At 37.1% G+C, this 12,385-nt stretch overlaps 2 protein-coding genes across 3 annotated transcripts; one reads left to right on the top strand and one right to left on the bottom strand.

Moving 5' to 3' along the window:
• Positions 1–18: 18 nt before the first annotated feature.
• LOC133522263 (enoyl-CoA hydratase, mitochondrial) lies at positions 19–8,845 on the bottom strand. Of its 2 annotated transcripts, XM_061857534.1 has the most exons (7): positions 8,787–8,845; positions 8,667–8,713; positions 5,415–5,591; positions 3,957–4,105; positions 3,049–3,253; positions 836–1,023; positions 19–213 (listed from the first exon to the last, which is right to left on the bottom strand). In XM_061857534.1, the coding sequence occupies exons 1-7, from the start codon at positions 8,801–8,803 to the stop codon at positions 148–150; spliced, it is 849 nt and encodes a 282-aa protein (XP_061713518.1). In that variant the 5' UTR covers positions 8,804–8,845; the 3' UTR covers positions 19–147. The 2 variants fall into 2 exon arrangements, with proteins under 2 accessions (XP_061713518.1, XP_061713517.1); XM_061857533.1 differs by lacking the exons at positions 8,667–8,713; positions 8,787–8,845 and adding an exon at positions 7,185–7,435.
• Positions 7,574–12,175, top strand: LOC133522266 (cancer-related nucleoside-triphosphatase homolog). Its single transcript, XM_061857537.1, has 4 exons — positions 7,574–7,942; positions 8,016–8,272; positions 10,459–10,650; positions 12,002–12,175. The coding sequence occupies exons 1-4, from the start codon at positions 7,900–7,902 to the stop codon at positions 12,074–12,076; spliced, it is 567 nt and encodes a 188-aa protein (XP_061713521.1). The 5' UTR covers positions 7,574–7,899; the 3' UTR covers positions 12,077–12,175.
• Positions 12,176–12,385: the final 210 nt, after the last annotated feature.

The raw sequence follows: 12,385 nt of genomic DNA, 5'->3' as shown, positions 1-12,385 counted from the left end.
CGGGAAAAGATTAAAGTCTTAAAAATAAAGTAGTATATTTAGTAAACGGTAATAAAACAATATACACTGGATTTTAAACAAGATAATTGCACTTTTTCTTACGACCTACATCATTTTCAGATTTTTCAGTATAAACAAATTATAAAATTAGTTATTCTTGAAGTTAGGTGGCCTCTTCTCAATGAATGCTGTCATGCCCTCTTTGCGGTCCTCCTGAAATAGAAAAAGTGAGAGAAATTATATAAATTCCAAAAGCTAACTTTTATACTGCACTAATAGCAGTCTCTCATAAGGAAGGACCTGTATATTACAACGCTCACGTGCATGTGTACGTATACGCACACGCAGCCGGTGTGCACAGGCCTTTAATTGACTATTAATAGACCTTAACTCGTTGTAATAAGCCATAGCCATTAACTGTGGTGACGATGGGACTCGACTAAGGAATCATCCAATGTGAAAATAGATTTTTTTTCTTCAACGATCAATCTCGACCTTGGGTCTCTGGCACAGTGACCTTGTCAGTAGACACAAGCGGAAAATTTAAAAAATGTAGGCGCGAAGAGTTGACTTTCCACAGAAAATTTGAATTTCGCGCCTCTTTTCTACTGACAAGTTGCGTGTGTTTCAGTATTAGGTAGCATTTAAAGAATAGTGTGAGAATGTCGAGAGTTTCGTGTCCTCTAAAATCTAGAATGTACTGTGGCTAAAGTACCGTAGATTTGTTTCTCAAACACTAGCCCAATCTTGACAGTAGTCTCATGAGGCTAGTCGACTGATTTCTCGATGATAGGCGACATGTGTTCAGTCTCTTCTAGAAACATCTAGAACTCACCGTAGCGAAGGTGCCGTAGAAAACTTGCTTCTCGAACTCGAGCCCGCTCCTGAGGGTGGTCTCGTAGGCCTGGTTGACGGCCTTCTTGGCCATCTTGACGACGAGGGGGGAGTGCGTGCCGATGCGCTCTGCGAGCTTGATGGTTTCTTCTAGAAGCTTCTCGACGGGGAACACGCGGCTCACCAGTCCTGAGAGGGTAAAAGACTTATTTATTTATGAATGGCGGTAATGGTGAGGTAAACGTCCTAGTTCTCGATATGCCCATGCCAAATTGACAATGATGTAACTACAAAGATGACATGTACAGTCGCCATCAGATATATCGGAGCGCCCAAGGTATTGTCAAGGCGTTAGAGTGCGAGTCCGGATATTTTTGAGTTCCTGGACCGCTCCGATATATCTGATGGCGAATGTACTGGGGACTCTGACTTCTACCTTATAAAACAACGCATTATATTATACCTATTTTAATTAATAATTATTGAAGGTAGGCGAGTGAAGGGGGTATAAATGAATTCGACATTTAAAGGCGCCATGAGTTCAGGTCATTCTCTGAACGCATCTTGCTGAGCATTGAGCGGACGGCCGGTCGTGCCCCTAGATCAGATATAATAATAATAATATTTAACTTTTATATTCATATTATAAATAGCCTAACCTAAGATTTTAAATGAATAAAGAGAAATAATATTTTCTTTACTGTCCATTAAATAATGGAAAGGGAATACAGAAAAAGAATACACATTACATTACGTAACAACAGTCGGTCTTATCGCTCAAAAGCGATCTCTTCCAGAAAACCTTTGGGTAGCAGGAAACCAATAACAATAATGAACGGGTATCTAGTGCTGATACGAGATATCATTGTTATTGAATTGGGTACTTGACACATGTTGAATATTATAACAAAATTTAGTTTAATGGATAGAAAATGAGCCATCCATTATAAAAAAGTGTAAGTTAAAAAAATATATTGAGATTATAAAAAATTACAATTTCAATTTTTTTTTGTCTTTCAAAAATAATATATAAAAAACTTGTAATAGATGTACTTAGAGATAATAACTAAACTAAATGTAACATCTACTGATATGAAGCGAAAAAAAATTGTAACTATTCAATATTAAAGTAACACTGCATGCACTGTTAACTGTTAAGCTTTAAGGATTATTTTATCTTCTTCATGAATTTATCAATGTCAATGCCTCCCGGAGCCTTAAGCTCCAGTGTTGTAAAACTTGTAAATAAAATCTCCGAATAATCTAACTAATTGTACCTAATTAATAAGTGGTGAACGGTGTTGGTCACACATACTGTAAACACTGTTTAAAATACTTTATATTTAAGCCTTTCTTGTAGTGACTGTTTGTTTACCTAAATAAATTAAAAAAAAAAAAAAAATAGAAAAGAAAATGGTACCATTCGATTCCTTATATCTTATTGAAAAATAAATTGTATGACAACTATACACATAAATGCATTATTTCAAGGTCAAAATGGCAATTTCCTTAATCTTCCATACGTTTAGGACAGACTTATGTGATATGACGTCACATCATATTATAATTTTGTTAGAAGCGTTTCTATCGTCGAGTACGAGCGTCAGACTTTAACTCTCATTTCTGACCTTTGTGTTGCTTAAATGCCACGAGTCCTATATAAACATTTGAAGCTCAGGAAAATCAAGATCGTTTGACATCATTTACAAAAAACTGTCAAGTAGCCAATTGTTATTTTTAGTTATATTAAACAATCGATTAGTTGGATCAAAAATAAAATAACGCATATTTACTAAGTTTGTGCAAAAATAGTTACAAAATTTCGATGGTTGTTGGTGGTGGATGGCACTTTAGACCTATCTTCGTGATTTTCTTTTCTATCAAGCGAAAGTTGTTTACCCAACGAGGTTTTGAATTGATGATGTTACTAGAGAAAGGGCTGAAGAAGTCAAGATCGTTATCCATATTTTTTGTTAACCGTGTTATGATCTAAAAAAAGGCGCTACGATTTTTCAAAAAGTGCTCGAGAAACCCACTGCACCTTAAAACCAGCTTTCGAACTTCCTAATGTTTATGCCCTAGACGCAGACATCCACAACTCGAAGAGACAGCAGTGAGGCTCAAACCCGATTATGTGTGCGTTGAAAATCAACTTGTTATGTTATGAGTAACAGTGTTGTCTTAAGCAAGCCTACATCTGTCTAGCTCACTCACCCATCTTCTCCGCCTCGTGGGCGTCGATGAAGTTGCCGGTGAGCACGATCTCCATGGCCTTGGACTTGCCGACGTAGCGCGGCAGGCGCTGCGTGCCGCCCGCGCCGGGGATGGTGCCGATGTTGATCTCGGGCTGCCCGAACTTGGCCTTCTCGCCGGCGTAGATGATGTCGCACAGCATGGCCAGCTCGCAGCCGCCGCCGAGCTGGACAGGCGGAACGAGTTGGTTACAAATTTGATTCCCGTTCCAACAAAGTGCCAAATGCAATACGCCCTTCGAAGTAAAAAAGTTTGAAACCCCTAACCTTATGATATACATGAACATGGAAATTTACTTTGATTTTTTTTAATACATTTTTTCATGTTTGCAAGATTCAATTCCAAATGCCATCCTTCCTAATATAGATCAACTTTGAAAGTTAATTGGGTTTTGTAGGTAAACTATTGTTGCAATCAACCCGGGCACTCTCCATTCTCCCCAGTGGTTGTTGGGTTGTTTAAACATTAAAAAATCTTCAGATTATTTTGAAAAAGAGCTACGGCGAGCGACGCGAGAAGTGTTTGTTGTATTGTGACAATGGTCAACCTAACCTAATTATAATGTATCTGTTGTAGCAAGTGCACAGCAAAATACACCCAATACCACTCTAATAAGCACAGCAAAATACACCCAATACCACTAATAAGCACAGCAAAATACACCCAATACCACTATAATAAAGTTTAGTTTATTTACAGAAAAGCCATCGACGGCAGCGATGATGGGTTTGCCGCAGCTGGACACGTCTTCCCACTCACACAGGAAGCCGGCCTCCGTGGTGTCCGAGAAAGAGTTGTTCTGCGTCTTTTGTAGCAAGTGCACAGCAAACTACACCCAATACCGCTGTAATAATGTTTAGTTTACTAACAGCAAAGCCATTGACGGCAGCGATGATGGGTTTGCCGCAGTTGGACACATCCTCCCACTCGCGCAGGAAGCCAGCCTTCGTGTTGTCGGAGAAAGTGTTGTTCTGCATCTCCTTGATGTCGGCGCCGGCGGCGAAAGCCTTCTCGTTACCTGGAGATACGAGTACAGAAAACATCTGTTTAATCGTGATATGCTATCTTAAACGGCCGTAATTTATCATATCATTAGCAACACCTCAATCAAAAAGGTATCAGTGGTCAATTATAATTAAATATTATGAAAAATAAATATTATAGGACATTATTACACAAATTGACTAAGTCCCACAGTAAGCTCATTAAGGCTTGTGTTGTGGGTAGTTAGCCAACGATATATATAATATATAAATATTTATATATACTTAAATACATAGAAAACACCCATGAGTCATGGGCCATGACTCAGGAACAAATATTTGTGTTAATCACGCAAATAAATGTCCGTATATATACCAGGATTTGAACCCGGGACCATCGGCTTCATAGGCAGGGTCACTACCCACTAGGCCAGACCGGTCGTCAATTAATCATCGTTGATCATTTTGTTTCAGTTATCTCTGCAGCTTACTGTACACTAGGTACCATCGTATTTATTCAAATAAAAAGACCCTTGTGAGAGGGCATCGCATGCGCGATAACTCTTGAGAGATTTGTTGAAACAAGCGAGCTTTAAGTCATATTAATTTTCATATAATTATTTTCATTCTTCAAGGGAGCCAAAGGGCTCACATGCATTTGATGACAATAGCCTGTAAATATTAAAGAAAACGGGAAGTATGTACCTATGTACAAATGAGTACAAAATAGATAATAGTACTAAGTCCTTCTGTTCTGAGAAAAGTCACGAAGCACGTTGTTCACGACCCCGATAATGACTTTTTTTCTTTATACTACGTCGGTGTCAAACAAGCATACGGCCCCCCTGATGGTAAGCAGTCTCCGTAGCCTATGGACGCCTGCAACTCCAGAGGAGTTACATGCGCGTTGCCGACACTAACACTCCGCACCCTCATTTGAGCTCTGGCAACCTTACTCACTGGCAGGAACACAAGACTATGTGTAGGGTCAAGTGTTATTTGGCTGCGGTTTTCTGTAAGGTGGAGGTACTTCCCCAGTTGGGCTCTGCTCTAGATCTGGAATGACATCCGCTGTGCTGTGCCCTACCACACAAAGCAAGATGACCTTCACGGTGCCGATACCTGTCTATTGGACATAGTTTAAGCACATACCCGGGTCCACTGGGACCCCGAATTGAGTGAAACACCACTGACAGAAGGACCTTTTGAATTTCTTATAATCATATTGTTTATATTTATTTTATTTATTTATGTACCTCCTAAGAATAAGTACCGAGGACGGGCCGTAGGACCGAGGGCCTTAGGACCGAAGGCCTTAGGAGGATAAATGACCAGTCTAATTACCAGTGAGAACGATGGCCGCGATGGAGTCGTCAGCGTCGAAGGCGCGCACAGCCTGCCCAAGCTCTTCGAACAGTGGCTTGCACAACGCGTTCAGGGCCTTGGGCCGGTGTAGCTGGATGAGACCTACATTCTTCTTGGTGCCCACCACTTCAGTCTTGATGTTTTCGTATGCTGGAGCTGTGACGCAATAGGAAGGTTGAAAGAGATTAGGTTATAATTATAATGTACATGTATTTTTTTTATTCTAGAAAGCTAAAGTGTAGCCAAATCTGGCAAATGCCTTACTAGTACATTTTAGATATACCTTTTACCAGTTTTACCTTAAGATATATAATAAACTATGGATTTAGTGAAAAAGGGTTTAAACATAGGACTAACAATAAGTTTAAAACTAAGGCCATTAAAAAAACTTCAGAGATATTATCTCTGGAAACATATCAAAAGTTAGAGAAACAATTGTCTTATATTACACACCCACATTTGGTTACATAAACCTCAAGGTGAACAACTATAGCAAAATAATAGTTTTGTGGCACAGGCAGATAAGATAAACATTAATACAATACTTTAAATGCTCAAAGTCAAGGTCAATTGTTGCCAAGCCTATTTGAACTTTACTCCTTTAAAATAAGTCTCATAATTAATAGCAATGAATGCTCTGACCTCTTAATTATTTTTATCAATGTATTTTATTATGGATTTTATGACACCTCAGCACTGTGTTCATGGTATGACTTGTGTCTCATTTTAATTCCCCTTTAATTAAAAACAATGATTCTAAGTTTTGCCCAATTTTACAATAATTCAGTATACATGAATTTCAATTAGCAAACAACTCATAATGAAAAACATTTTTTCTGTATATTGACTATCTACCATATTTCTTTTCAAAGAACAAAACAAACATGGAATGCATGTGGTCTAAATTCCAATTCAGTAGAGTGTATCAATGACAATTAATTTAACCCAAGACTAATAAAATGGCCATATTCCCATTCATTATTTGAGTGCAGGGAAGTTAACTTTTTGGGACTACCATTGTATGTTACCTCTAGAGCATATCACATTTCATATACATAATAAGAGAGTGCACACATATTGGTCCGTCTGAACTTGTGACAACCATCTGCTCTGTAAGTGATTGGAGTAAAGATAAAGTTGAGGGACTGACTTCTTTCAGATTGTTGAATTTAAATTTACCTATTTTAATTTAGTCCTTTAAATAATTATGTGTGTGCAGTAGAGATAGCAGCATGCGGGTCAATGTCAAATCTATGTGGAAAGCATATTTGCTTTATAAGAGGAGATACAGCATAATGAAATGGCAAACTTTTAAAAGTGCTTTTTAACTACCACTACATCCAAGTGGGCCAACAACCCTGGCCAAGATATCCATATATGAATAATCAATTTCTCCAATAGTATAGAGTGACTGCTACAGTTATTGGCCAATACATAGTAATTGGCCTTTCCTAGCAAATCAGAAAGAAACAAGCCAAAAGAAGTCTTATTTTTAAGAGAAGCCAATTACTATATCAAGTGTTTAATAACTATAGCAGTCAATATATATATATATATCTAAGGACGGGCCTTATGGGCACTAAAAATGGTGTTAGTTCAGTGGTGTCACTCACGAATTCGAGCCAATCGTGTAGTCTAACGCAACTAGTTGCGACCAATCGCGCGCGTCGTGCGAACTCATCAACCACTAAGACCAGATAGCCAGTACCTGCATGACGAGTGTTCCTAATATAAATTTATATAATTTACCTGCACTGTAAAACTTCACCAAACCGGTATTCGATGCTGCTACAAAGCGGCCTCCGTTGAGAACGTTCTTGCCGATCAAAACGCGTGTCACAGAACCAACGGAAGCCATTTTTATATAATACTGTACAAATCTAGTCTTGCCGGCTTCTATAAATGAAATGAGCCGATAAACGAAGCAATATGAAACTTCGTTGAACTTTGGTACAGTGATAAAATGATAAGAAACAAAAAATAAGGTATGTGTCAAAGTAAATGAGAAAGGACGAGAAAAAAGAGAAGGAAGTAGTATTAACCTAATAAGTTAAGGAGATGCTTAGGAGCTCTAAGGTGATACTAAAATTGTGGGCTTGTAAAATATACTAGGATTATACGAGCACGCGTTCCATTCTACGCACATAATAATAATATGATTACTTTTGATGATAAATAATAATTATATTTCATCTATCGTTAATTTTTCTTACACAATATTATCACAGTCACCAACGACGTAAAAGGAGTTAATAAGAAAGTATGTATTTATTTTTGAATAAGCAAAAAAATATCATTGACCGATTGACAGTTACCACATTCTCAAAAGTCAAGTTATTAAACGAAACGTCGGAGCGGTACATCGCCAATGTAAACAAAAGACAAAACGAGCACTTACAAGCAGAGTTTCACATTTATAAAATAAATTAACATAAGAGGACGCGGTAGCACGGGTAGAAGAAATATGCCAAATAAATTAAAATATTTCATTTTAACCGGCGACCCGGGTTAGGTTCATTGATAACCTCAATTTTCTCCACAAACTTCAGCCTTTAATTTCTTATTAGATTCTTCTTACAGGAGTTGGAAAAACAACACTTACGAAAAAGTTATGTGAAGCAATTCAAAAGTTGGGTACACAAGCTTCGGGTTTTTACACAGAAGAGGTTAGAAAAGATAGAATTCGTCTGGGATTTGATGTAGTGACATTGGAGGGAGAACGAGGCCGGCTGGCGAGAGATCAGAGCTTATTGACAGAGCCAGTGAAGTACAATGTTGGGAAATATGGAGTCCTGGTACCTGAGTTTGAAAGTATCGCCTTATATAGTATGAGGAAGGTAAGTAGTATGTTAATTTATGCCTTAATAAAATAAATTCCAAAGTCTCAGCCTAAAAACAGTTTTAAATGTATTTCTCATAGTAACAGTATGGTTAAAATAAAAATAGCTTCCAGATGGATGATGCCACTTGAGTGCAGTTAGATCTTCAAAAGTCCTGTCTGTTGGGATGGTCCTTAACATTATTTAGTGGAAATATAAGCTGTTGTGTTGAGGGTTTCTTAAATTTAAATTTATACCAATTGACTACATTTTTTTGGGCCTCTTGTGTGCCACAATTATTTTTGCCGAATATTTTCCTCATATGCTGGTTTGCATTCAGACATATAAGCACTTAAATGAATTTATTTGTCCTGAGCTAGCATAGATCTCCTTTTAGGTATAAAAACATAACCTTCTATAGCTTCAATTCCATTGATGTGAAGACTATGTGTAGTGCCTCTAAAATAAAAATAAAATATGTAAAAAGGTTTATATTAAGAAAATTAAATATATTTAAATAAACTAAACAGACCTTCCTTTTTCAGCCATTATTTAGTTTTTATGCTCACTTATCACACTTATTTACATTTATACAAAAATATCTTTACTAACTCTTCTTTGTCCCTTGAGTACCAAACAAAAACTAATTACCTTCATAAAAACCACAGCCTTTATGTTATCAGTCTTGACATTATACAGGTTTGATGCAATATTAATGAAGTGAAAAACATGTCAGATATATTGGGGTCAAAAATATTAACAAAAAAATATAGATATATTCCAAAATGATCTCATACATCCATAATATGTATATATCTATATTATGTTGTATGAAGGCTGAAGCTCAACAGATAGAATTAAGTCTTACCCCCTCTGCATAAAAGTTCGTATTTGTGGGGGGCAGGTACCACTGCAGCCAACTGTAATCTGCAATCCTCCATTATTTCTACAAATTTATCGAAAATAAACACAAAACCAATCAGGGAACTAGGTCATACTGTTAATCATATTCATATTAATATTCATTTATTCATATAACAATACAATGATGTGTTTAAAAACATATCTACTGCACATTACAAATTAGTCAAAGTAACAAAAAAGTTTTATTTTTAATTATCATGTCAAAACACGATAATTCAAAACAAGAAGTAAACATGAACAGGTCAAATATCACAAAAAATTACACTAAAATTATAAAATGCTGGTTCAGTAAACAGTTTTAAAATAATAATATTATCTACCTAAATACAGGCATGTACATGTACAATATGCAGACAACAGTTTTTATGAAAGCATTTGCCTAAGCGCACTATCAAAGGCAGGGTCGCCATGTATGCACGGTGTTACGTGAAATAACAGCTTTAAATAGTTAAAGAACATATGAAAAGTTTTCGTTCTAATTAGGCAAGTGTATACGTATATTAACGTATGTAATAGGCGTTAGCCGGGTCCACACAGAGCGAGCATACGCGCGAGGCAATTTCCTCACGAACAATACGGCCAGTGTAGACGTGCCTCGGCGGAAATTACGCCTAATTACAGAAATTGCTAGCTTATTGTTAGTTACTTCGGTTACCTATTCATCTCAAAAGTATGCCTATCCTTGCCCTATAGTATTCGGTAGTATGCAAATCTCAATAAAAGTTACTTACTCAGTCATTGTTAAATCGTAATACCCCTACAGACAGGTATCATTTTATAACGTAGAGCCGGTAAAATGAGTAATCCGGTGCCCGATACTCCTGAGACGTACAGATTACAACAGATAGTTTTGAATAAGCTGCAAATATTCCTAAAAAATCACAAATATAAAAGAAGTTGGAAATGGGAAATTTCGTCCTCCATACAAAAAAATTGAGGCTAGTTCTCATATAAGTATAGGTACCATCATTCCCTCGACATTTCACTACTTACGTTAAGAGGATATATTAGTTGTCATTATTCTCTTCTCTTCTCGACATTTTAGTCTTTGGCTCAACTAAAAAAATAGGGTTATCATCCTATAGAAAATTTGAATTTAGCGCCTTTTTTACTGACAAAGTTGTTTGACAGACTTTAAATTGATCTTACCTGATCGACTGCTGACATGCTTTTAGGTATAATGTTTTATTTACAATTTTATTACACCTTTGTGGTTATTTGCCCCGACTGACTATCCGTTCTGATTTTACAAACAAAAATAACGTTAGCCTATTTTTCAGCTCCCGCCTCCGTCACTTCTTGTAATAGATGAGATAGGTAAAATGGAGTTTTTTAGCGCGCCGTTCAAATCCCAGGTAAAGGAGGTATTCAGCCCAGGCTCGGACTGCTTTGTTTTGGCCACTATACCTATTAGAAAGGGAGATCCGCTCATCGAGTCTGTAAGGAGTAATAAGGACGGGAAAGTTTGGGTGGTAAGTTGTAAAAACCGTCGAAGATTATTTTTATTTATACTAGTACTTCTGATCGCGACTTAAACTGGGTGGAATGATACATATGTCCTATCCCGGGCCTTTGAGGCCTATCTATACTTATACCAATTTGTGTAATAATGTCATATAATATTTATTTATACTTACCAAATTTCATCAAAATCGGTTTAAACGTAAAGAGGTAACAGACAGACAGAGAGAGTTACTTTCGCATTGATAATATTAGTAGGCTTTTATAATGTTTTTTATATTTTTTATCTAAATCAATAAATATATATTGTAGGAAATTTTTACACATCTGTGTACAAAGTCCCACAGTAACCCAACCTCGAGAAGGCTTGTTGTGGGTACTAAGACAACTATATATATAGTATGTAAATACTTAAATACATAGAAAACCCCCATCATGACTCAGGAACAAACATTTGTGCTCATCTCATAAATAAATGCCCTTAACCGGGATTAGAACCCAGGACCATCGGCTTTATAGGCAGGGTCACCCACTAGGCCAGACCGTATAATTGCGACTGGTGGGTGGGATGGACACTGGTGTTTATTTAACTTTTAAATTTGGTATAGGTAACTCCGTACTGTACTTTGGCAGTTTGTTGTCTGATGACACTGAATAAATGGGTATCCTTTTTAGTAAGGCCGCCGACTGGACGCAAGCGCCGCTCGCCGCTTGCGTCCAGTCCGCGGCCTAAAATTTGAGTTGATCGGATATGCAGTCGAAAGATGGCGGTCGGGACTCCTCGATGGAAAAACAAAACGGTCAGAAATATCTGGAGTTGGCTGGCATACCCTGGAAAATCAGTACCTTCCTTTCTTTGTCTAATTGACCGTAGTTCTGTAACTTCTTATTTTTGTCAAAGTGACTTAACCATAACTTAGTGGATTAATGGATTTGGTCGCTTTCTACATTCTTCTTCTTCCTCGCGTTGTCCCGGCATTTTGCCACGGCTCATGGGAGCCTGGGGTCCGCTTGGCAACTAATCCCGAGAATTGGCGTAGGCACTAGTTTTTACGAAAGCGATTGCCATCTGACCTTTCATTCAACCCAGAGGGTAAACTAGGCCTTATTGGGATTAGTCCGGTTTCCTCACGATGTTTTCCTTCAACGAAAAGCGACTGGTGAATGTCAAATGATATTTCGTACTTTCTGCATCAATGAAAAAAAAGAGTTTGTTGTTTTCTGCATAACTACGGTCAATTCTTCCTCGTTTCCTCATGACTAATAAGGATCGCGACCACATGATCGTTATTTTGTGCACGCTTTCCGCCTTTCTTATAATATAATAGGCATCTGTGTTCTATAATAATTTCATTATTGCAGGTAACAAAAGAAAACCGGAACTATATTCACGATGAAATATTAAAGGAAATGAAATTATCACTAGAGATTTCGTAATTAAGAATTATGGAGTCAAGTGTTTTACGATAACGTGCTTTATGGTGTTAAATAACTACGCATGACTGATAGTTAATTAAATATTTTTTTTTATTGTTATTTGATGTTTCTTTTTTTTTAATTAGTGTCCGACCGAAACATTTTTGCCGAAACCGAAGATTTGGGGTTCTAGTTTCGGCCGAAACCAAAACTTTTGTTGGACCGTTACCCATGAAAAAGTAAATACCTGTAATTCGCATAGGTGGTACGAAATAAAACAAGTTTAGTAAAATAAAATGTACCTATTCTAAGTTTTGATCTAAGGTCACA

Source organism: Cydia pomonella, chromosome 10 (genome assembly GCF_033807575.1).
Source record: "Cydia pomonella isolate Wapato2018A chromosome 10, ilCydPomo1, whole genome shotgun sequence".
Lineage (NCBI taxonomy): Eukaryota > Metazoa > Arthropoda > Insecta > Lepidoptera > Tortricidae > Cydia > Cydia pomonella.
Note: the sequence above shows the minus strand (reverse complement) of the source record. Positions and strands in the feature narration are given on the sequence as shown.